At 45.4% G+C, this 25,045-nt stretch overlaps 4 protein-coding genes and 1 non-coding gene across 6 annotated transcripts; 2 read left to right on the plus strand and 3 right to left on the minus strand.

Annotated features, from left to right (window-relative positions):
* The first annotated feature begins 2,551 nt into the window (after positions 1-2,551).
* LOC112897849 (salicylate carboxymethyltransferase-like) lies at positions 2,552-4,296 on the plus strand. The gene is made up of 4 exons (XM_025966243.1): positions 2,552-2,648; positions 2,874-3,281; positions 3,496-3,750; positions 3,875-4,296. The coding sequence occupies exons 1-4, from the start codon at positions 2,571-2,573 to the stop codon at positions 4,211-4,213; spliced, it is 1,080 nt and encodes a 359-aa protein (XP_025822028.1). The 5' UTR covers positions 2,552-2,570; the 3' UTR covers positions 4,214-4,296.
* Positions 4,297-4,998: 702 nt separating this feature from the next.
* LOC112898623 lies at positions 4,999-5,115 on the minus strand. The gene has a single exon (XR_003229885.1). It is a non-coding gene; the product is annotated as a U5 spliceosomal RNA (small nuclear RNA).
* Positions 5,116-12,273: 7,158 nt separating this feature from the next.
* LOC112896276 (AUGMIN subunit 2) lies at positions 12,274-15,456 on the minus strand. 2 transcript variants are annotated; one of them, XM_025964201.1, is made up of 6 exons: positions 15,174-15,456; positions 14,399-14,509; positions 13,587-13,691; positions 13,357-13,425; positions 13,081-13,194; positions 12,274-12,811 (listed from the first exon to the last, which is right to left on the minus strand). In XM_025964201.1, the coding sequence occupies exons 1-6, from the start codon at positions 15,270-15,272 to the stop codon at positions 12,512-12,514; spliced, it is 798 nt and encodes a 265-aa protein (XP_025819986.1). In that variant the 5' UTR covers positions 15,273-15,456; the 3' UTR covers positions 12,274-12,511. The 2 variants fall into 2 exon arrangements, with proteins under 2 accessions (XP_025819986.1, XP_025819987.1); XM_025964202.1 differs by lacking the exons at positions 14,399-14,509; positions 15,174-15,456 and adding an exon at positions 14,078-14,373.
* Positions 15,457-16,310: 854 nt separating this feature from the next.
* Positions 16,311-18,663, minus strand: LOC112897426 (equilibrative nucleotide transporter 1). Its single transcript, XM_025965716.1, has 2 exons — positions 18,086-18,663; positions 16,311-17,257 (listed from the first exon to the last, which is right to left on the minus strand). Exons 1-2 carry the CDS (start codon positions 18,615-18,617, stop codon positions 16,533-16,535), a joined length of 1,257 nt encoding a protein of 418 aa, XP_025821501.1. The 5' UTR covers positions 18,618-18,663; the 3' UTR covers positions 16,311-16,532.
* A 1,049-nt stretch (positions 18,664-19,712) lies between these two features.
* Positions 19,713-22,581, plus strand: LOC112896373 (histone-lysine N-methyltransferase ASHR2). The gene is made up of 2 exons (XM_025964312.1): positions 19,713-21,002; positions 22,207-22,581. The coding sequence occupies exon 1, from the start codon at positions 19,751-19,753 to the stop codon at positions 20,957-20,959; it is 1,209 nt and encodes a 402-aa protein (XP_025820097.1). The 5' UTR covers positions 19,713-19,750; the 3' UTR covers positions 20,960-21,002; positions 22,207-22,581.
* Positions 22,582-25,045: the final 2,464 nt, after the last annotated feature.

The raw sequence follows: 25,045 nt of genomic DNA on the forward strand, positions 1-25,045 counted from the left end.
AGTTGCCAAGTTGATGTGATGGTGATGATCCGTACGTACAGGATTAATGGGTCGATTGTTTCAGTGACGCGGTTTGTCTACTGAATTCATCAAACTGGATTGTGAGTGGCCAAAATTACTGGAGACAAGGGGACAGTAACTAGACTATACATCAACATCAGTATCAGCGACAAGATCAAACATGAACTCTCCATCCATCAACGAAGACAGAAACTTTGTGTTCAAGTCTTTGCTACAATGTACTATATGTGCATGTGAGTTTCAAGTAGCAAAGCTTTTAAATCGGATGGCTCATCAAACAAAAACGTATGCCTCTTTTCTTCAATAGCATCACATACTTTTTTTCTTTGCAAAAAAAAGAATTATTTTTCCTCCATGTTCCAAACAGAACCTTGTCCACCGTGTTAGAACTAATTAACCAACTGCCAGGCCCAACAAACTAAATCAGTCGTCATCATTAATTATAATTGGTTCACATCATCTCTACTGGGCTGCATCGTGGGCCATCTGGGAACAGCGGGGGGATCCGTCAGAAACTGAGCGATGCTGCGGCTGTAGCAGTGGCGCCGTCAGCGCCGGAGTAAAAATCCGCCGGCTGTCGGATTTCGGGTATCCATTGTCATCCCTACACCGGATGCCGGAGTGTGTCCCGGTGTCGAAGAGGTCAAGTGCGGCACTATGCTTGTGCTTTCCCGTTCAAACCCTAACTGTGCATACTTGCTTGACCTCCAGTCCAGGTCAACGACCAAGGTAGCAGGCTGGAATGGGCCCTTCAACTATAAGACGGCCATGCCCTGCGAGATCAACTGGACAGAGTTATTCATCATGTCTCGCCTTGCATTGGTGTCCAGATGTAGAAAAAAAGAGAATTCATCCGTTATCTTGGTGTCTTAATAAGTGCAGTGTTAAATTAAACAATAAACCTCAGCCGTAGCTGGTGGTTATCATTTATTTGGAAACCATTGCTAGTTTGCAGAAGCAGCGCACTGCATGTAGCGTAGACTTGTGCTCGCAGTCTATGAACTCTGGAGCTGGTGGGAGAAGCTCGTTCCTAAGTCAAATTATTTAAGTTCGATTAAGTTTATTGATAAAAGTATCCGCATTTATAACACTAAATAAGTATCATCAGATTTATCATCAAATAAAGTTTGATAGTATACCTATTTGGTGTTATATGTTCGATGTTTTGCTGGCTCAATCTTCGAAGACACTGATAGAGGTAGGGTTTACTACGTGTATTCATAGGGGTAAGTCTGCGTGTGTTGTGAGTGTCTGAGTTGTACTGTGTAATTAAAAAATATATAAATTTGATCAAACTTTAAAAGTAAATTATATTTTCTAATGGAGGAGTAGTTTGCGGGAATTATAAATTTTGAGAGTCTTCTAGAAATCACTGACGTCAAAGAGATTGCAGGCTTTGAGCCACGTGCGGCTGCCGGTGAGATTTGGATAGATTTAAAGAAAAAAAAGAACGGTGTTCAGTCAAGGATACATTGCTGACCTCAGCTGATTAGTGAATAAACTAAAAACTGATCGGTTGCTTATGGCTAATCAAGTAGTAATCATCTTCCTTCCCTTGCATTATAGCGAGGTAATGTAGAAAATCACGTGGATCTCGTTCTCTTATCAGTCAGTATAATAGGAACTAATAAGATCTGGAAGAGTCGAAGAATGATATTTCTTCCGTTTCAAATTGCAGTCATTTTAGCAAATCTAGGTATATAAATTTTAGGATGAACCTATATACACATTATTTTTAGATACATAGCAAAAGTTATATAATTAGATTTGCCAAAATAAACTATAATTTGGAACGGAGAAAATACTGTAGATGACTTTTGAGATTTTTAAAACAATAAAGCAAGTCATTGACATGATTATTGCAGTGAATGACTACGAACCAAGAATACGGCAAACTAAAGGCACAAAAAAAATGCAGATCGACCCACGTGGTTTGATTCGAAAATACATTGTATACAGGTGTGATTGTTAGAAAATTTCATGACTGAATTTTAGGATGTGGTAGCCTAATGACATGAACATCTAAGAAGTGCAAATAATCAGAACTCAATCACTTACATGTAGATTAGATGGGTAGATCCCCTTAGCGGTGCTGATGACCCCGTGCCTGCTCCATGCAGGTGTGGCGTAGATGTACATCCGCGAAGAACACCATCACAGAATGGGTTGTAGCCGACGGTGGCTATCAAGTCCGTGCCTGAGCTGAGAGGGTTAACTTAGAAGATCATTTATTCATCACTTCTGTTAGGTCTTCAGAGCCTCTTCTTATAGCACAAGCCATCCTTGGAGCCAGACCGTTAGTTGGTCTGTTGCCCCAAATCAGAGCAACGTGGGTGGCCATTAGCCCCTTAGAACTCGGTCCTTTAGACCAAGCCACGATCAATTCCAGCAGTGATGCCAGCTGATTTTAAAAGACCCAGAGATCACTTAAATCAAATAGAATTTGGTGGTTTGGCCTCTGTAGTTCTGACTTTGAGCCGATTAAATAGGAGGGGTGACCTCTAGGCTCTAGCTAGCTTCCATCAGAAGGTCTTGGACGCAAGAGTGCTATGGCCACCAAGCAACAACGTCTGTGCGTGAATGAGGCAGATGGAGAAGCAGGCTATGCTCGTAACTCTGCTATTCAGGTCTCCTCCCAGCTCACAACACTTTCCCTGCTTAAACCATGTATTGCAATCCTCTGTATTTTCTTCAGATGATTTGGTGTGATATCTTGGATTCGGCAAACTAATTAAACTGCTGTTCTACCACGCAAACTTTGTTGGAAAATACATTGTTCCTTGGCTGCAGCAGTGAGTGTCCTCTGGTTCTGGTCATTACAAATCTGAATAGTGTGCATGTTTTGCTTGCAGAGTGCAGCGCAAAACTGGATGAAACCTGCCATTGAGGAGGCTGTCATAGGCTTGCTGAACTTGAAGTCTACCGATGTCCCCAACAGCATGGTGATCGCCGACTTGGGCTGCTCCGCTGGCCCTAACGCGCTAGCGCTAGTCTCGACGGCTGTTGATGCAGTTCTCCATCATCGCCATGCTGCACAGCATGATCAGGGACCACTAGAGGTCCGCGTGCTTTTGAACGACCTCCCTGACAATGACTTCAAGGATGTTGCAAAGCGCCTTGTCTCCTTTCAGCAAAGCACCCAAAGCTCTGGCTTGCTTCTGACTGCTGGCATTGTGCCTGGGTCGTTCTACAAGAGGCTCTTCCCTAGCAACTTCCTGGATCTAATTGTATCGTCCAACAGCCTGCATTGGATATCGGAGGTAAATAAGCTATATAATCCCTCAATCCGTCCCTAATTATTAGTTGTTTTAATTTTTCTAGGTGCATAGTTTTTGTAATGCATCCAGGTGCATAGCAAAATTTATGTATTATAAAAAATCAAAACAACTAATAATTTGAAAGGGGGGAGTATGCGGTTATTATCAACTCAAGAAGTGTATGCCTGAGTGTAATTTACATATATAATAACAACAGGTACCTAAAGAACTGAGGAGTAACATGATCCCTTTGTATGACGAGGACGAGGGCCTTAGGCGAGCAAGGCGCCCTTTGGTCATTCAGGCTTATCATGAACAATTCAGAAAGGATTTCACACTCTTCTTGAAATTGAGGGCTCAAGAATTGGTCCCTGGGGGTCGGATGGTGGTTTCCATGCTAGGTACTCGTGACTATCTGTGCATTACACCTTGGGATACTATAATTATCCCCTTAAACGACATGGCTTCAAGGGTGTGTGCATTTCTTTCACCTTATTATTACTTCTTTTGTCGGCACAACTTTGGTAATCTTAGCTGATGATCAGACAGATAGGGTTTCGCTATATCCAATTGACACATAATGTTCTGATGAGCAGGGCTTAATCAGCAGAGAAATGCTTGATCGTTTCTACGTACCGATGTACGGGCCTTCGGACACGGAACTGCGGGAGATCATACAAGATGACGGTTCCTTCGAGATCAATGAGATGCAGGTGCATCAAGTGGACAAAACCTTGGTTGTCCCAAACACACTGGCACGTGCCATGAGAGCTGTATTCGAGCCAATGATAGTGCAGCATTTTGGACTGTCCAGCGATTCTATGGATGAGTTTGTGAGGACTTTGGAGCAGCAACTGACCCCAGCAAGCCCATATCACACTTACCTTGTTGGTGACAGGGTTTTTGTGAGTGCTTCTCTCACGAGAAGGTTTTAAATGGCGCTCTGCAGCTTATAGTTGTTGATACTTTTAAGCAATGAAATTATGATACTGTTTGGCCATATGTAATTGATCATATATGATGGGTGTGGGAACCATTCAAATTGCAATCAGAATAAATGAATCGTTGATTGTCCATATAAGCTTGAGAGCTTGCATGTATTTGTCATTCAATGTGTCACATACTAACACACAACTGAATAATGTAAGAGAAAATGGTCCAAATTTAATGAACATGAAGACAATCCCGATCGTCCTGGTTGTTACGCCTCATAATGATCAATGACACACAACACCAACACACATACCACTCACGCAAAATTATCATCATCGCATGACGAAATATAGAGAGCGAATTTAAGCTTATATTACAAGATTTGAGTACATGGCAAACCACAAATTAAAGGTACTACATGCTAAAATTTATGTTGGAGAGCACACATTTGACTAACATGAGTTCTCACATTGTATATCTAGTTCATTAAAATTAATATATGTTAGGTAGTACATAATAATTAAAACAAAAGCAATGATGCCATTGCCCATGGAACATCACTGAAGCTTGTTTGACCGGGCATCCATCCCCATCGCTAGCATCATAGGATAAAAGTATCAAAACACAACTTAATTCTCAATTATAAAAATTTAAACATCATTGGTATGAAGGTGCTTCATAAGACTTAGACATAAGTAATATTAAATGAGGTTAAATTAAATATGTCAAGTAATTTAAGGTCACATGTAGACCTTTTGCATAAAGGTATGGCTTACCAATTAAAAGTGGCAAATTAAAAAATATCCATGGCTCAAAAATAGCAGTAGCTGCTTGATGTGTCGAGCACACGGTATTCTTTAGTAAAAATTGAAAGAATAGTTCGCTTTGCGTTTACCACGCAACTCAATGGCTCAATCAGGAACCGTGCTCCCATTATAATGCTGTTAGTCGCTGTGCCATGTGCAAAGAAGCAGCAGTATGGTACTAATCATTACTAAAAACCAAAGCTGAGGTCCAAACCCAATCAGGTAATCCTTAATCATGTATTGCTGGACCTAAACATGTGTATTACATCTGTGTTCCCTTGAGTTCTATTTGGGCCCATAATCAGGTAATCCTTAATGATGTATTACTGGGCCTAAACATGTATTAAATCTGTGTTCCCTTGAGTTCTGTTTGGGCCCGTAATCAAGTTATCCTTAATCAGTGTCATATGAGAAGGAGAAAAAAGATGTGCTGTATCGGTTAGGACAATGGTGAGGCAACTGATTGGAAATAATGGTACCCATCAAAGTACATCCACAAGTGAGGCATTTCGCAAGACACAAGTTCTCTGTTTTTTTGTTGTTTTTTTTTTGAAGAGCACGACACAAGTTATCTGTTGTATCATATGAACGAACAAGCTTTGACTGCAAGAACGCCGACACCTCAAAAGTCACACAACAAAAGGATATAACAGGAGAATGTAAATTTGCTGGCATTAGGCTGCATGTAATCTTAAAATGAACTCTTTGAACATGTGCGAATATGGTCTACCTCTCTTCGTTCATTGAAACCATGGAAGAAATCCTAGTAACATTTTGTGATGCTCTCTTGAACAAAATGGACAAATCATAGAATCAGCTCTACACTGGCTTAAATGTCCAAGCAGGCACGTTTTACAACCCAAAATGATTCCACAGAATCAATATCAATGACAGGTTTGCCGAGTTTTCAAGTTGTATCGCAAGGTGTACATACTCACCAGATGAGTTTTGGTACTCACAGAACATTTTACTCTAATGGAAAGAAAATTGGTGCATAATCGGAACAGTTCAAGTCGCTTTCAAAAGTGCAGAGTTTTCTGTCTTATCTTCAAAAGCTTTTTGCTGTGTATTCCGAAAAAGGAACGCCGTAGATCACAAGGCATGTACAAGAATACTTCTTTGTTTTTTGTTTTTTTGGAAGACACCAGTGTGACCTTCACAAATGGAAAACATTGTTCAGACGGATTGAAGAGTTAGTTACATTATGACCTTTGGATTAAGCAATAAACCGATGATATAAAAAAAAGATTTCAAGAGCAATCGCTTCGAAACACATAATACCATAAGAAAGTCAGGATAATAGTAAGGTCCAGAAATATCTAGTTGCACGAAATGAATTTCCAACTGTAGCTAGTACAGTACCCTTTCAAAGTTTAGACCACCAAATAACTTTCTACAAATGAAACAACAAACAAGGGCACTTTGTGTGCTATTTACAACCTAGCTATTTCATACATTAACTAGAAATACATATGTGTGAAAAAAAATGAAAATCAAGTTTATGATTTAACTAAGTAAAACTCAGAATGAGCGTGAAATGTGAAAACAATATAAGAAAATAGAAACAGATTATAAGAGTATCTGATTTTACTGGTACATGTGAACTCTAAAGTAGCAACTCATGGCAACTACAAATGAAGATTTATAGGGGTAGATCTAAATACTAAAAGATAACCAGTTCCAAGCAAGAGCTAATCCTGTCAAATGATAAAGCATCTCCAACACTACCAAATTCATGTTAGATGTTACTATAAAAAAATGCAAGAAGTCGTGACATACATCTTTTTCTCCTTGCTAGGTGCCACGAAGAAACTACTGGTAACAGCTAGTTTGTGGAAGGATTGTACTGAATTGATTAAATATGCCACAGCCACATCACCACAAAAAGGAAAAAAATCTTTAAGCAGCCATATCCGCGAAGCAGTAAAGATTTCCTAATGATAACAACAAGGCATGGCTAAAGGTCATAATTTAAGTTAACAATGCAGTTTAAGTACTTCAAGAGAATGGATTCTCTATGTTCGAGAAAAAGAATGGATTCTCTTTTTCTACATTTCTAGGGATGGCACGCCGTAGCCACATCGGACCCACTGACTACAAAGGTAATCAATTAACAAGAGATGACATGAGAAAATAGGTATGCACATCCACGTAGTTAACCAAATTGCATAATGCAGAGTACCGTAGTCCAGACATGCAACATAGCTACTGACGGACACTAAGAAGAGACATAAAGAACTCCAGCCAGTTGATCACACAGCCATATCCACGAAGCAGTAAAGATTTCCAAATGATGACAACAAGGCATGGCTAAAGGTCATAGTTTAATTTAACAGTACTTCAAGAGAATGAATTCTCTTTTTCTACATTTCTAGGGACGGCACGCCATAGCCACATTGGACCCATTGATTACAAGACCTAATCAATTAACAAGCGATGCATGAGAAAAATAGTTATGAACTTCCACATAGTTAAACAAATTGCAGGGTACCGTAGTCCAGATATGCAACATAGCTGCTGCGGGACACCAAGCCGATACATGAAGAACTTCAGCCAGTTGATCACACAGCTACTGACGGACACCAAGCCGAGACATAAAGAACTCCAGCCAGTTGATCTCATGGGCCACTGCCGTCATATAGTTGAACGACCGTTTCCAGCCTGCTAGTTTGGTTGTTGAACCTGACTGGAGGTCGAGCACGTATGCATTGTCAGGATCCGAATGACGCGAGCACAGTGCCACTCTTCTCCCCAACAGAAACCATGGACAGTGACTCCATTCCGAATAGCCCCAGTTCCACACCGACCTGGACTGCTCGAGTGCACATCCAGTTCCCAGTGCCTCCTAGATCTCCATCTTTCTTGGTCAAAATCCATAGGTGGTTGTTGTGAAGATAAATCAGTGAAAGTCTTTCGTCGGTGCTCAGGCACAGCCAAACGTTGGACCGGTCCACTCGCATGATGCGTGGAAGCATGTCGAGGGGGAGCTTGGTTGCAGAGACAGACCCGATGCCGACGCCGACATCAATAGTGTACAAGCTCGGCCCATTTGGGCTGCTGCTGTTGCCGTGGAAGAGCCAGCGTGCAGTTCCTCGGGTAACTGCAGCGACGCGGCTACCATAGGGCCCTGCCAAACTTCCCTGGATGCAGCTCCAACTCCTCGACGCAGCAGCTGCCGATGAGAACTTGAGGATAAACGCTCGTCCATCCTCGTGATCGACGCCGGTGAGCAGGACCTGGAAGAAGGTGGAGTAGCCATCCGCTGGCTGGTGGTGGCCAGCTCCGTGGTCGGCGGCCGTGAGGACGGCGTACCCCCTGACGCCCTCATCACCGAAGGGAGCAACATCCAGCGGAGGGAGGTCGCGCTTCCCAGCGAGCAGGTCGCACACGCAGAGGCGAAGGACGGTGATCTTGTCCCTGGGTCGATGCGAGACGCGGACGAGGAGGAGGCCGCCGCGCGCCGCGACCGGCTTGGCCTGGTCGAGGATGCCGGCGTCGTCGCGGACGAAGGAGCTGAGGAACCGGCGCCCGGGACGGGAAGAGCTTGGAGACCTTCCTCCGCGCGTTGACGCTGAGCTGGTGGCGCTGGGCGAAGAACCCGAGGAGCGAGGTCCCGCCGCCCGCCGGCCAGAGGCGGTAGCGGCGGAGGAAGGCCGGATCCGCCACGAGGCGGGCGCCACAGATGGCACACGGAGGCGCAGCGGAAGAGGGACACCACGTCCGGCACCCGCGTGAGGATCTCGGAAACGACGTCCTCCGGGAGGGCCGGGACGCATGCCGCCGCCGCATCCATTTCTGACATCTCACCAACAGATTCCCTGAATCCCCGACTGCCAGAAAAAGGTGCGAATCACGAAGGATGCGGCGGAATCGCCAACCGCGGACGGCGCTGGAGGGGGCAGGACGGCCGGCGACGACCCGGCGGTGGCTGGGAGCCTGGGAGGGGAATGGGGTTTGGCGGCGGGAAGGAGAGGATTTGGGCACGCGACGCGACACGAGGAAGGTGACGACCCAAGTAGAAGTTATGGGCCGATGTGCACACCAAACTAGGCTAGGAGTTATCTGGGCCTGAATATGCACTTCCCTTGGAGTTCATTTTGCATTGGGCCCATAATCTGGCCACCATTATATTGTTTAAAAAATAATATAAGCTAAAAAAAGGAAAACAAGTGCTGCATACGACATGTCAGGCAGGACGATTGTGAGACGACTGAACTGAGCTCGTTTGGGATGGCGCCTGCTGCTCCGGCGCCGCACTGTAGCATCCTATAGCGTGGAGCCGGGGAAGTCACTTTTGTTAGCTTCGCTGGCTTCTCTCCTGTGCAAATAGCTGTAGCATCTCGAGGTTTGTTTTAGCTCCATGCTACAGTGCAGCACGAAGCTGAACCCCACCCCCCTCCCCACCCATCCACCCATCGGGCGGAGCCATCGTAAAAACATCCCTAGTCGAGCTGCATCCAAAAGATAGGTATTATATGGCATATGTAAAATAGCAGGATAGCACCATATATATACATATATATACACACACATGGATGCAAAGTATTTTTGCTGGAAGAATGCTGGCCTCATGGTGCGTGCAAAAGTGCAGAGCTCATATTTCACCATGAACATTAAGAAATTGCTGGATTAGGTCGGATAATGTATTGCCCAAAATGAAATCTTGGCACGCGTGAATGCGGTCCGGAAATCTTGACTTTGTCACAGATGTTTATGTTGCACGAGACAAGAAGAAGAAAAGGGATCTCTAAACATTTCTCAGTTGTTTTTTTACCATTTTCACTCACATTTGAATAGTTGCGGGAATAAATCTACTTTATCCTCTTAACTATAAAAAGTTAAAAACGAATATTCTACAATCCGAACTATCCAAAACCGTTTAAATAACTCCTAGATGGTTTTTCATCTACGTGGATGAAGAGTTTTGTTCAAAGGGTAATATTGCATTAACCACAACTATTAGTATTGATGGCAATATAGTTGCCACTAACATTGCAATATAGTTTGGGCATTAACCACAATTATAAAGCATTTAGATGTTTCCATGGACACTTTATCTTTTAGTTGGGCATTAACCACAACTCTTCATCTTTTAGTATTTAGTTAAATATATATTTTAGATAAAGAGTTTAGCTGAATACTACTTCCTCCCTCCCTTCCGAATTGTATATAATTTTAGCAAATCTAGATACTAAAGGAGCTCACCGTATCCCCTAACCACGGCTGCGGCACGGCATCCGCCGAGGATGCCGCCCTCGGGCCTCGAGGGCTGCTATGTTGGCCCATATTGGATCTGTAGCGGCGTCAGCGTCAGAGGAGAGATCGCCCAGGTACACTCGTCGGTCCAGGTGATGGACGCCGATGAGAAACGAGTCTATAATCATTAACTGTTTGAAAATAATTATGGTAGCAAATTACTGTTCTTCGGTATATTTTGCATTATTCTAGTTGTGGAAATAATTGTTCCATGTATATTTAGGCTTGTTTCCAACGGTGAAAATTTATTGTTAACTATTATATTTTAGATTGTTTTACTTCATCCGTTCCAAGTTGCAGTTCGTTTTGACAAATCTAAATATATAATTTTCACTATGTATCTTGATATAATATTTATCTAGGTGCAAAGCTATGCATCTAGATTTGCTAATACGGCATGTAATTTGGAACGGAGGGAGTAGTAGGAAAAAGTTTGTTGCCCGTGTCATATTTCAGAATGTTCTAATAGTGAAAGATCATATGTGGTGTATTTTAGATTTTTCTGGTAATGAAAACTTATCGTTCCCTGATATCTAAAAAAAATTTATATTTTGTATTGTGGGTCAAAACTTTCAAGGGAGCCGAAACTTTTTGTTATCGGCTGGAAACACCTATCATAAATAAACCCAAATTATGGACAAAAATATCACTGGGCCCGAAACACATTGAGGCCCTCTCGGCGGAGCACTTCCGTGCGTGACATTTCAGGCGACGACAAATCAAATTATTCACTAATCACTCTCAAGCATAATGGAGGCAATCACCTAAGACAGGATACAAAATTTCTTTACGTTAGTAGGGTCCTTTTCTTCTACTCGTATAGATTGTCCCATGGAACTATTATTGGATACAAGTCTTGTTCATAACATTTAGGACTAATGATTGCTGAAAGCCTGAAAGCCTACGGTCTTGTCTTTTGTTCGTTTGCAAGCCAAACCTGGATCCGCAAGGTTACAAGGCCTAAATACGCATTACATCTGGCTTCATATCTTCATGTTAGTATGAGGCGCAGAATCAAGCCTGACGCATGCTTGATTCATCGTCGCTAGGAAGAAACGGGAAACAAAAGTATTTCTCTCTCTTTTTCCCCTCTCAAGGTTTCAAATTCAATCTTGCCGTCCTCAATACTTGATGCAATTTGGCATGTGGCGACGCGTGTCAAAACCTGGCATTCCATCTTTCATGCGCATAGCACATGTCCTGGGTTCCTTCCCTGACATTTCTTCCAGAGATGAACTCAGCTATCAGGTACGCTAGATAGATCGCACACCTGGCCCCGGACGCCGCGGCCGTGGAGGCGCCGCCGGAGCTAATGCCCGGCCGGCCGGAGGACCCCTCTTCCCTATGCGCCGCCACGCAGGCCGTGCCCCCTCCTCCCCAGGCAGCCACTCCGCTCCACCTCCGACCGAGCGCCGCTACGCAGGCCATGCCGGCTCGCAGGGCGGCGCTGATGCGCAAGCCGCGGCTAGTGGCGTACAGCCTCATCGTTCAGGCCGATCTCGATAGTGGCACCACCATTGCTTCATGGCGGGGTGATGGTGCTGCCAGGCAGGAACTCTGGGCGAAAGCCTTCCCCGATCTCGTATCGGCGTTGTGACTGTCGGGTGGATCTCTGGGTGAAAACCTAACTTGATGAGGCGGCGATGGCGTATTTGATGTCATTTTCTTCTTGGAGCGTCGTCTTGGAGGTCCCTTGGTCTGACTTTGTTACCTTAGCGGCATCAAACAATTCGAACATTAAGTTTTTAAGAAGACGATAGATGTGATGATTTGATACTATTTTACAACCGTGCGAGGATGAAACATGGACAAAGAGAAGGATTAAAGCTTAGTCTTCTTAATTTCTTTCTTTATTTTAGAGTTTTCATTCTAATGTTTTTAGATCCTCGTTCAATAAAATTTAGAGTCGAAGAACTCTTGTAACCATTGGCTGTAGACATTCACCGGTGAATGTTCAAAGCTGGGATTTTCTTTTACTAAAAAAAGATCGCACACGTTCCTGATCCTTGACGACTGAGTGCGTATCATTATGCGAACATTGAATTGTGCCAGAATATCGATTTTAGCAAGAATCTTAACAGATCATTTCTAACATGATCTCTCCCTTAGCTCGAACACGCCAAATGGATCAAAGCAATCGGGCCCAAAGCACAAAGAATGAAAGACAAACTAGACAAGACGGTATATATCCTATTTATACAACATAGCAACACAAGTTCAACGTGGGTGATCAGTGATTTACGAGTCCCTCTTGATGGAGGACGGAAATGACAACCTCCTCTGGTTTATACTGTCGAGCCCGTCGTTCTCGGAGTTGACGTCATCCACCTGCTTCCAGCTATCGAGCATTGAGCTGTCTCTCCATTGGGTTGGTGTCAAGAACTTTGAATCGTCGCTAGAGCCGCTTGGGGTCATCGATAGAGAGGAATGGCCGACGCGTAGTTTCTGAAGAGTTGAGAAGGATTCCCTCATTGCGGACATGGCCTCAAAGAACCGGGTGCAGGAAGCAAGTGCAGCAGGTATCGGTCGCAGCATTTCCTTCATGAAGATAAATAGAGCAATTAAACCTATGAGTAAAGACAAAGAGGACATATGTACCAAAAGAAATTTGAGCTGTTGTAATGCCTGTCAATCACAACATACACCAAAGTGCACTGTTATCCTGCCATGGATGCATGATTAACCATATGCCATTCTAAACATGAGAATGGTAGCATGAGTATATTTATCCAAGTGGAAAGCATTTCAAAGGATGAGTGGGTTATGACTACTATTTAATTTATTAGAAGAAAATACTTTCAACTTACCCCCCAGACAGCAGGTGGCTCCCTAAAGTTTTGGCTCCACTGGAAATCGCCGACCGATGCTGTCAGTGCCCCATAGTCACTTGCTGCTTTCAGAAGTAGCTCTGAGAATTGTTTCTGAGAAGAAAATGGCACATTAAACAAGGAAGGAGAGATTCACTCCAGAACACCATGTATATCCTTAGTAATGAAAATGCTTAAACAGGTGTAAGCCAACATTCTCATGCATAGCATGTTTGCTATACAAATAACAAGATGAAAACAATCAAGAAAAACTACCTGGTATTCAGCTTCAACAGGTATGCAATCAAGGGAATAAGGTTGTTGCAGCCGGGCAATAATGCGATCCTGATAGAAAATTGCTGCAATGTTAGATATGTAGATCTTGTACTATTGGCTAATGCATATATAGCTGTTTTTGAAGCAACTGAGCCAAACAATGTGTAGCCTCGTCGCTCAAGAAAAGCAGAATGCAAGAGAAGAAAATAAAAACATGTGGCTTCCATTACCTTGTTCTGAATAACATCTTTCAAAATAGCAGTTATTTTGGCCAAAGATTCGCATTTCTTTTCCATCTCACTAACATGTGTCAAGTGAGCAATGTTTTTATCATCCTGTGGCAAACAAAAACTTTATGAATATGACCAATGATAATGCCGCAAAATCAAAACATAAGCCCTGAAAAGAAAAGGTATGTAAATGGATATGGCACTATCGAAAAATGGCATGCTGGAAAGTTTATGGGTTCTAACATAAACAGCATTATTTCATCTTCTAGACTCAAAAAGGTTAAGCTTTAAGCTCTTAAGGATAAGCAGGTGTTTCATATCATCCTTCAAGAATCAAACTTAGTTCCATTAAATGTGGGTATCTACCACTACCAGATCAATCCTGAGACAAAATTAATTTTGAAATAGAAGAGAAAAGGCATTCAATTTGATATGACCATAAGAATTCATGGTAAAGAAATTGCTCATCCTAACAGTCAAAATGAAGATACCTGATATGAAAAACAAAATGTATCCCCAGAATGCTGTAATTCCCTAGGAAGTCCCATTTCTGCCTAGAATCTCCTTTCACGAGCAACCCAAGTGTGAAATGGCCCACTTGCCAAAAAGAATCATAATCTGACTACCATAGCTAGAGAATATAAAGGGTGCTCACTAAAAAACATGATGAAACAGTTTAACTGTGGAATCATTAACATGTAGCACAGGATCTTAAAAACATAACACAAGGTGGCAAATTAAGAGAGCATTGGCATGGTGTGCGGAACTGGTGCAAACATATAGAGCCTAACAACTGGATATCAACACATCACCTTTCTTCCCTGTAGCTCTACTTGCAAGTTGGCAATGTTCCTTTGCACAACAGTCAGTTCCCTCAAAACCCTCACTAAATCATCGCTTTTGTCTGTGCTACCCTGATCCTCCTGAAACAAGAGAGAGCAGGGAATAATAAGGACTTGTGAAATACACTTTCTAAATCATATCGTACCTAGCTGAAATGCAGAAGGCCATCTATTGACTACCTGACCCTTTGCACTACAAGTGTCCTGTGCCGATTCCGCACTAATGGCATATAAAACACTAAATTTTGTACAAGTAATGTGAGATAAAACAAACAGATGCAGCATAACACAGCACTCATTCATACCTAACAATTTCCATCATATTCGCATTTTGTTCTAAGATTGCAAAATTTCAAGATGAAGAACGCTATATCAGGATCATCCGGATTGTAGAGCCTATCCCACAAGTTTTCCTCGCAAGAATACCCATCCCTAACTCTTAAGCTACCCAACTACTAAGCCCACCCAAGCACACGAGATCGCACAGCTCATGACACGATTTCGGCAGCAACGCTACTATCCAAACCCACATTTCATAATCCTTTCCGCAATCACCTCTCCAGTACCCTCCGCTTCCGCGAACCAATCCCTACAATTTGCGCTTCACAAACGAACCGGAATCCGACCGGAAGGGTCGGATCTGGTTGAAGTGCGGCGTGAACGAGCCGAACCCGGTGGTTGGGCGGCAGGGTTAGGCGGCGAGACAGATCGGGGCGGCGCGGTGGGGGGTGCGGGGGCCACGAACCTGCGGGGGAGGGGCGGGGAACCCGAGGTCGGCGGCGATGGCGAGTGCCTCCGCCATCCCGCCCAGCCGCTTGGCCGGCTTCGGCTGAGCCGCCGCCATCGCCGAGGTCCAGGACGAGATGGGCGGCCGGCCGGACGACGGGGGAGCCGCGGAGGAGGTAGTGATAGGAGCGGAGCGTTTGGCGAGGGAGTCGGGCCGCGTCTCGCTTTCGCCCCCGATGGTCGGGTTTGGCGTGCTTGGCGAGCTTCTCTCTCGAGCTCCAATTTTGAATCTCCAAATGGCTGCTACCTGAGGATTGAGGAAGCTACACGTTTGATGGAATGGAATGAACCGTTCTAATTTTTTTTTGCTGATCTCCTTTTTGCAACACATGAAACTGATAGGAAATTAAATTTGAAAGTGACTTTTCTTGATTAAATTTAAACTGGTTTAAATATATTTATTTGATAAAAAAACTAAGGACATTTTCAGCTCAACCCAATAGCCAATACCTTCTATCTAACAACAGCTTTAGCAACAAGATGAAGCTTGACCAGCTACAAAAATTCTTGGAGTTGGAGGTTTTCCAAACAAGATTTTAATTTTCTACCGAATTCCTGCAAGAGTATAAAAATAAATTGTGTACCAAAAATTCCTTTTGCCTGTCCAGCTTTCCACATCCCCTAACGGCTAAACCCCAAAACAACCCGCCCGCTCGTAAAGTTGATCATGCAGTTCCGTTAGAAAAATCCTTTATTCCAAAAGAGCTTTTGTTGCACAAGCAAAACTCGAAAGGAAACATGTGATTTTCACTATGGAACTATCCAAGGCTTGTCCCTTTGTTTGGTGGCATGTCAAATTATCAATATAGGAGTAGCTAAAGGAGCACCGTAGGTGAAGTAAACCAATTATTAACAACACCAACAAACTTTAGCTCTTATTTGGTCAGATATCTACCTGACAGTACCATCAGACCATAGTGGCATGCCATGGAAAGGTCCTCAAGTGTATAAGGTTAAGAATTAGTTAGGCACTAAATTTTCTGGAGCAACATCCGAATTGCTCATGATGAATCACATAGAACAAAGTCAGTAACTAGCAATACACAATAGCGCAAGGGTATCGTGTTGCCATGAAGTGGAAGTGGAAATGGAGACGAAAAGAACTTCACGGGAGCCGAGGTTTGTTGATATGAACATTTGGCTGCCTTCCATAGAATGTAAATTACACACATTTGCCCAGTCTTTCACCTGGGCTACACTAATGAATTACAGGTACCCTTGGGCCATGGCCATTGAGTTGGCAAATGAAACAGCAGCAAGCAGGATGCTTGGACATGGTGCTATGATACATTGGCATGAATACACAGAGGAACTCCTATCAGATGACCCAGAACCAAGATACAAATGAACCGATGACGAGACCAACCACAAGGAACAGCACTATGACGATCCCGGCGGTCTCCGAGTGGTGGATGGGCACGGCCTTGGGCGCGAGGATCATGAGGATGGAGGTCAGGTACCCGTTGGTGAGGCCCAGCAGGCATGTCAGTATTGTGACTGGGATCTCGGTGCGGAAGAAGTTGGGGCCGTGCAGGCAGCCATAGAAGAGGGGGTAGAACAGAAGCCTAGCGAAGGAGCCTGCGACTGCGATGTTGGCATTCTGGAGGAGGTAAACAGCCGGCAGGGCCTTGCCAACTAGGTCGAACACATTGTAGGCACTGATGAGGAGGATGGGATACCAGTCCTTGAGTGTCTCAGAGTGCACGTCCTCTGTGATGTATCCTGGGAATATGGAGAGTGTAACCGCGTAGATGAGGATCACTCCTATTCCATACCACTTCACTGTCCCAACGATGCTCCACAAAGTTGATCTCCAGGCAGGACCTGTCATGCCACCGCCAACCTCTGCCTTCTGAGCTCTCTTCTTGATGTTCTTGTAGTACACGACGACTGGAAGCCTGTCAGCCACATTATAGCACACGATGCACATGATCATGACCACAATGCCGACGATGAAGTAGAGGATTGCGCTCTGCCTTAGCCCATGTGCGTCTTGTGGGTAGAGTGCCTTGGTAAAGACTCTCATTGCTGAGACAAGCACACCTGCAGAATGCAGTTTCATCCAGAAATGTAACCCATTAGCATATGGCCGCCTAGTAAATCCTCAAAACATCATACACTTTGGGACATACAACAAAGATTCATGTCCACCAAGTATATCGGTAAGGTGCTCGAGGGTTCCAATAGCCATAAAAGTTTCGGTTCATAAGTTCCTGCAATTTCAGTTTCCATCGTGAAGCCATACTCTTGTTTTTATCAATTTAACCCTATTCACTATTATTCGTTGGTCAAACACACTACATACAGAGCCACCTTAGTTTTAAGCAACAGTAAGTCAGTCACAATAGGCCCAACACCAGCTTCTCAAGTCACCTACTGGCTACTGGCAACCACCATTTTGACCAGAAGCAGGATAAGAGGAATCTTGAAGAATATAATTGCTGGTGAGTTCAAAGAGTGGTAAATCTAACACTGGCTCTTCAAATTGATCTTTGGTTCTTTGTCCCTGCATTTTGAGTTTCTACAGTTTAATGTTTGTAGGTTTATACACTACACATTCTGCTTCAACTTCTCATGTCACGTCCAGGCAACCGGTAATTGACCATTTTGACTAGAAGCAGGATGAGAGGAATCGTGAATGAACAACTAAAAATTCAGGCTGCTCCAATTGCCAATCGAGTCAAAAGTACTCCAATTGCCAATTCGGTTAAGCTGCTCCAATTGCCAGTTCAGTTAAACCAATTTTGGGGGGAACAATTCAAGACTTGGGGGGGACTCCAATCACACCGACAGAAAAATCCAATCAAGAAACAGAGGGGAGTTAAGTGGGAAAGAAAGAAAGAAAGAAAGAAAGAGAGGGAGAAGGCACACCTGAGGCGGCGGTTCCGGCGACGACGGCCTGCATGTACCTCTCGGGCAGCTCCCCTGCGAATCCGATAACCCCACCCTGCACGAGCGCGTCGGCGACCCCGCACAGGACGGTTGCCCCGACGGTGACATCGAACGCGCCGTAGAGCCCCGGCCTCCCCTTCACGTATACGGCGTCCATGGCGGGGACGACGAGGAGCGCGAGCGTGAAGAGCGCGAGGCCCGTGTTGATGCGGGCGGGGGCGCTGGACTTGGGGAAGCAGAGCACGATGAGGAGCAGGGGCAGGAGGCAGGAGAGCATGTAGGCGACGGAGAAGACGCGGTCGACGGGGGCGCCCGGGTAGAGGAAGGCGAAGTAGTCGACGGCGGTGATGAAGGCGTTCCAGGGGAGCAGGAAGCCGGCGCCCAGGGTGAAGAAGACGAGGTAGCCGACGCCGAAGCGGTCGGCGGGGGGCGGCGCCGGGGAGGGCTCGTCCGACGCCGGATGGGGCAGCAGCGGCGCCGCCGCCGCGGCCTCGACGTCGCCGCCGGCCATGGCTTGGGGGGGATCTCGGGTGGGTGGGGCGGGGTGGGGTGGGCTCTCCTTTTCGGTGGTTGCTTTCGCGTCGGGTTTGCTGCTTCTCACCCCCCTTGTGTGTGGACTTGAAGAGGTTTGTGCTTTGGGCTTGGGACTTGTGGATGGACAGTGCGGATGGTTCACTGACAGGTGGGGTTGGGGTGGGGTGGGCCCTCCGACAGGGATGGGTATCTGGAGTGTGATTCCTTTGCCGGGATATTTTTTTTTTGGCCACGAGGATATGGGCTATTTTGACTCGACGATGGTGCTGATATTAAAATATTGTTATATTTTTGTTAGTACTCTCTCCGTTTTAAATTTTGTAGGTTATTTTATCATTTCTAAATACATAGCATCTAGGTAAATATAAATAGTGCATAGTAAAGACTACGTACCTTGATTTACTAAAATAATCTACAATTTTAAATGGAGGAAGTGATAATTTTAAAAATTTTGTCCACAGGATAATTCCGCATCCTTATATAGATGCATATAGTTGGAAACAAACAATACCCATTTCCTTGTGGATATTCAAGTCGTGCGAGCCAGCAAGGCTGCATGCGGGTTAGGTGGTGGAGAGGAGGATACGACGAGCTGAAAAAATGGGCAGATGGTGCTCATGCCCATCAGAGTATTTTTGGAGGACACATTGGGCGCGATCCTTTGAAGATTCTATACAAATCACAAGTGACCCCAGCCAGGACCTCAAGACTCTCGCAGCGCCCGCGCCGTGAAGCATCCGCGGTCACGTGCGGAATGTTTATTTGCGTGCACGGAACAGGGGCCAAAGAAACTGCCCACCTGATTTCTTTTCAACTATAATAAAAACCAACGAGAGTCCGAGTTGGGCCTAAAAAGAACAGCCCCTGATGTTGGTCCATGATACTGGCCTTGGGCCACAAATCTGATCTAGCCCACAAAAGGCTCAGATCTAGTCCAAGAAGACTGCTACGTATGTGCTGCTAAACCTTGGGCTGATGATTCCCCACGCAAAGCCCAAGCTCAGCCCACGATTTCTTAGCCCATCATGTCATTTAAAGCAAACTGTTTTCTAGCACGCGCACGGCGCACCGAAACGCCCCGCAAAACCTCCTCCCCTCACCGCCGCCGCCATGGCGAGTGCGCCGCAAAACCCCACCACGGCAGCCGCCGCCGGCGACGCCCTCCGCGTGGCCGACCTCCCCGGCCGCGGGCGCGGCCTCGTCGCCGCCCGCAGCGTCCGCGAGGGCGAGGTGCTCCTCTCCGAGCCGGCGCTGCTCCTCTACCCGTCCACCCTCGCCTCCCTCCGCGCCTACTGCGCCGCCTGCTTCCGCGCCCTCCCCGCCGCCGCCGCGGTCCCCTGCGCCTCCTGCCGCGCCGCGGCCTTCTGCTCCCCGGCCTGCGCCGCCGCCGCGCACCCGCGCGTCCTCTGCGCCGCGCTCTCCCACGGCGGCGGCGCCGGCCTCGCCGCAGCCGCCCCCACCGAGGCGGTCCAGGAGCCGCTCCTCTTCCTCCTCGCGGCCTACTCCCTCCCGGACCCCGCCCTGCGCGCCGTCCTCTCCCTCTCCTCGGCGCCGCCCCCGCCCCCGGGCGCGCAGGACGCCGCGGGCCTCCACGCCGCGGTGGCGGCGCTGGCGCCGCCGCACCTGCTTCCCGCTGGCTTCTCGCCGGACCTCACGGCGGCGCTCCTCGCCAAGGACCGGGGCAACAGCTTCGCCATCATGGAGCCGTACCGCCCCGGGATGTCGCTCGAGCTCCTGAAGGCGCGCGCCTACGCGGTGTACCCGCGGGCGTCGCTGTTCAACCATGACTGTCTGCCCAACGCGTGCCATTTCGATTATCCCGACAGGCCGGGGCCGGGGAACACCGACATTGTGGTGCGTGCGCTGCATGATATGTCAGAGGGGAGGGAGGTCTGTATCAGCTACTTCGCGGCCAATTGGAGGTACGCAGACAGGCAGCGCAGGCTGCTTGAGGATTATGGATTCCGGTGCGAGTGTGATCGGTGTCAGGTGGAGAGCCGGTGGAAGGATGATGATGATGATAACAATGGAGATGATGGGGATGACGCCATGGAGGAGGAGGAGGATGGTGGAGATGGAGGTGATGATGGGATGGAGGAGGAGGGGGATGGTGATGCTGATGGCGATGATGATTTCCCTCATGCCTACTTCTTTGTGAGGTACTTGTGTGACAGTGAGGGTTGCTGGGGAATGCTTGCTCCGTTGCCACCCTCACCTAATGGCGAGCTGTCCCATGTGTTTGAATGCAATCTCTGTGGGAAGCTGAGGAAGGAAGAGGACGCCATGCCTGATGAGGGCGGTTCTGGCATGGTCCATTAGGATGAGTTAAGCATACTGATCTGATCTCTGCTTCTTTTGATGGGTAAGAGTTTGCTGCATCCCTCTGCTTTTCTGCAACATTTACCTGTAGCTTGTTTTACTACTCTGGGATTTTGCTATGTTCACATCTTTAGTAGCATTTCTGAAGCTAGCATACAATTAGTTGTGCTCTATCATTCGATTTAATATCTTACACAGTTCAAGAAAATAGTGTTCAGTCAGTGATTTGCAGATGTGGAGAATCTATGTAATGATTTGATTAGGCTGCAATTTTAAACATGTATCAATAATCTTAATCTACCTCAATTTTGTTAGGTAACTTTCGCATTGCAAAATACATAGATCTTCTTTTATGGTCTCTCTGAATTCCCTTGTTAAATTCAATTCAGGAAAAGGGGGCAGTATCAGGAGTTAAGTTATAATTGGCAATTTGGCATGGCTTTTCTTTTAGAATAATCAAATGCATTATTTGACCTTTGAAACTTACTATTCAGAATATCTCCTTGTTGCATCCTGTGAATATGACTATTCCCTTGATTTGGCAATATGGTCACACCGATATTAATTCTCTCACTTGGGGTCTAATATTTTTATTGGCAAGTGAGTAAGTGACCACCATCAGCCATCTGCTACCAGGGTAGCCATTGCCTTCATTTTCTGTCTACTGGTTCCATTCTGCTTGTATTTACCAGCACACTATTGACCTAATGTTGTTTCAGGATTTAACCTGCATAATCCTCCACTGTTAGAGTGTTAGTTCTGCCACACACTGTGCCACAGACCATTGTGTCTGAAGCTTTGCTCGTATAAGCTAGCTTTTTACTGCAGTGTGTACTTGCAATATTTTCTTGGGAGACTGTGCCCGGAGTCTAAGGTTGAGACATGATATGATATTGCACGGAAAGACCATGGCTCCAACAGGCTTGGTTAAGCAAGTGGTAGGGAGTGTCAAGATGGTGTTTCATGTTATTGTAGTTTCCAGTGAGATATCTGATTTGAACAGATTTAGGCATGGGAATTGCAAATTTTTCTTAATGGTTTGTCCTCTTGAATGACACTGATAATAAAATTTGCAATGATAAACTTAACCAATTTAGGCATAGCCCTTGTGCCTGCATTGCATTATGCTACAAAATTAGCTGTGTTACATTTTTTTAGGGAAAATAGCTGCATACATTGGCTGTAAACAGAGCCCGAGCAAAATAACTGTGTTGCCGATTGTCTGATGTGCAAATAATTTATGGCAGAACACTTGGCGAAGGACTTCTTCTTGGCGACCCCCTCTTCTTGAGCTGGTTAGCAGACAAAAGAATGGGTTCGATCTTCGATTCACCTGAAGGCAGGAACTTGTATGGTTGCTCATGGAATACCATATTGCAGGCGGTCCTTGTGCTGTGTTTGAAAATCCTATTTGGGCTGTACAATTTTATTGTATACCTTGACTTTTTCCCCCTTGGTGATTCGAATCTGGAAAGCTCATGTACTTAAGGGTGATGATGACTCTAGTTTCAGCATTACAGTGTGCTAGAAATTAGTTTTTCCACATTGTGGTTGCTTCCGTCATCTCGTTGCATTTCGTGTCTACTGAATGGAATCGAGCATAGCTCGGCCTGTGTTTTCAATCAACATGCGATCCCAAGCTCGTAATCTTGGCCATGCTTAGAAAATCCGGCCTCTGTTTCATCTGAGCCTATAATTATCATGAAAAAGCTTGTTGTGACGTGCTGGTTGTTTTCTTTTCACACAAAATTTAAAAGCAGAAGAAAATCACATACAGACACAGCCTTGTTCTTCCTTTGTCGCGAAAAAGCTAAGCCCGGGGAATCAGAGAACGAAGCAGAGCAGGAGCTCTTTCTGCGTGCATGACTGACTAGTCGGCGATGGCCGGACGTCAGGCGCCGCGGCTGACAGCGAACCCTGTTGCTTGCCGACCTTCCGCTCTCGCCCGGCCATCAGCAGCAGGGAGGAGGACGGCGATCGCCTATAGATAATGATGATGCTCGTGCAGTCTGCCGTGTTACATGTTCTTTTTTCCCTGCTGTGGTTGTACGGAAGAGTGACGAGTATTGTACGCTGAAGGCTGAAGCATTCTTTCTATTTGGCTGGCGATTTGGGCTTCTTCCTCTGCCGGGCGGCCTGTCCTTCCATCTTTGCCTGGGCTGCGGCTTCATAACCTAAGAGGCAGGTTGGGCTATTAGCTTGTTGATCAATCAATCTTGAAGCTCCTCAAAATTCCATACAAACTTTCCAGGAACACTTATCTAGGCTGAGTTTTTGGCTGCAATATTAACAATACATGAAATTCAAACATGCAAATAAAATAACAGCCCAAATAAGTTTCAAGAGTTTTTTGCTGCAGGGCCAAACCATTCAGCTGCAGCTGCAACCAGATGCAGAGTCTGCAGCCCTTCGACCTGAATGTTTTTTGTAAAAAAAAAAAAAGAACTGTGAATCTGTGAATGACACTGTTAGACCTGACCATTATTGGTGCCCAGCCCTTCCTTGGCCCCATGATCCACTAGCGAATAGCGGAATAGGAACCTGGCAAACTGCAGGCACCCTATCCCTATCCTACAAGAAGAAAAAAACAAGAGGCTTTATGCACGGGCCAACAATCACACAGATTTGCATGTCGAGGGACCCTATCTATGAGCAGCAGTCAGCTTCACTGAAAAAGATCGTATCTTTGGCTTTCGATCAGTTGCCCTTTAACTGTATTCGCTCGTTATTCCACTTGGCAGCAGACAGTAGAAAGGCTGTTTCTACAGCTTGTCACCAGGTACCTGTCTGAATCCATTCTTCATTTCTATTTTCTATCTCGTGTCTCAGGGTTGCTTTGCTTCTGCGTCTTGGACACGAACACATGCACTGCCTGGCCAGTGGGCAGTACTGCTTCACGGTCAGCCTTCAGTGGCGGGTAGAATCAGTCATCTGCAGGGGCTTTTGCGACTTTTGTTTCCACTGCAAGCTGTTGGATAAGATTCTTTATTTGCTTCTTCTTCTTCCTCCTATACTTGTTGTTACTGCGTGTACTTGCTCCAATATATTATACATGCGTACGTGTGACGTTTAGGATAACAATAGATTTGTTTTAAACTAATTATTAACCTATCCTAGACATGGCATAGGGCAGACTTTATTTCTGTCCAGCAGCTGCTGCTTTGACACGACACCAGCTGACTTCTGCATGCCACGTCTATTCTCCGCGTCTATAGATACGAAGCTCCCGTGGGGAATTTTTCGTCCCTTGACGCTGTGAGCTCCCTGCCTTTCTCGGGCCTGCAGTTCAATGCATGTGTACCTTTGCAATAGATGTGTCAAAGTGTTGGGTGTGTTCAAGTCATGTTGGTGACATTTTTCCAATGAAAAACAGACGTGCCAACTACTAGCAGCTTGTACTAGATAAATCCTGAAACACAGGTGAACGGTGACGGGCATTATGTCCATGTCACTGTCAAAAAAAAATGTAACATCTATTTTGATCGGAGAAAGACAAATTTTGCAAAGTTTGACCAACAATTGGTTAATCGAGTGGACACGTTTGCCACCTAATAATGCCATTCGCTCCCCCGTCCACTCCAATGCCGAGGGGGTGCCCCGTGCGCCACGGCCGGACTCCCACTGGATGCCGCATGTGTCCTTTGAAACTCAACTCAGCTCAACTTAACTAAATAAGTAGTACTCTCTTAGTCTCAGGTTTTTTTTTCCAAATCAAACCTTTTAAACTTGATCATAGGTAGTAAAAGAATTATAAAGATTGATTACATAAAAAGATAATATTAGTTGATTCATATGTAATGAAACCAATTATCATAGCATGTAATAACCTTCTCTGTTTGAAATTTAATTATTTTTGAAGATATTATTGATCAAGATGAAAATATTTAACTCTGATCAAGTTCAAAAATTGCTATATTCTGGGACGGAGGCGGTACGTATCTCATCACAACTACAATGTAACATATTATCTTGCCACATGTCAAACTTAACTTAAAAGAACAACAACAGGAACAATAACTTACAATGTGAAAATCAAAGCAGCCTCGTCTCCAGCAACGCTACAAGACAAAATGATGGCTACAATTA

The sequence above is a fragment of the Panicum hallii genome, chromosome 6 (assembly GCF_002211085.1).
Source record: "Panicum hallii strain FIL2 chromosome 6, PHallii_v3.1, whole genome shotgun sequence".
NCBI lineage: Eukaryota > Viridiplantae > Streptophyta > Magnoliopsida > Poales > Poaceae > Panicum > Panicum hallii.

Bases quoted from the DNA above. Each gene is read 5' to 3' on its own strand.
- LOC112897849 (XM_025966243.1), top strand. From the start codon at position 2,571: ATGGCCACCAAGCAACAACGTCTGTGCGTGAATGAGGCAGATGGAGAA. The intron at 2,649-2,873 runs GTCTCCTCCCAG...TTTTGCTTGCAG, and splicing joins CTCGTAACTCTGCTATTCAG to AGTGCAGCGCAAAACTGGAT. The intron at 3,282-3,495 runs GTAAATAAGCTA...TAATAACAACAG, and splicing joins GCCTGCATTGGATATCGGAG to GTACCTAAAGAACTGAGGAG.
- LOC112896276 (XM_025964201.1), bottom strand. From the start codon at position 15,272: ATGGCGGCGGCTCAGCCGAAGCCGGCCAAGCGGCTGGGCGGGATGGCG. The intron at 13,692-14,398 runs GTGATGTGTTGA...TGTTTGCCACAG, and splicing joins TAGAGCTACAGGGAAGAAAG to GATGATAAAAACATTGCTCA. The intron at 13,195-13,356 runs GTAGTTTTTCTT...TTTTCTTCTCAG, and splicing joins CTGTTGAAGCTGAATACCAG to AAACAATTCTCAGAGCTACT.
- LOC112896373 (XM_025964312.1), top strand. From the start codon at position 19,751: ATGGCGAGTGCGCCGCAAAACCCCACCACGGCAGCCGCCGCCGGCGAC.
- LOC112897426 (XM_025965716.1), bottom strand. From the start codon at position 18,617: ATGGCCGGCGGCGACGTCGAGGCCGCGGCGGCGGCGCCGCTGCTGCCC. The intron at 17,258-18,085 runs GTGTGCCTTCTC...TGCATTCTGCAG, and splicing joins CGCCGGAACCGCCGCCTCAG to GTGTGCTTGTCTCAGCAATG.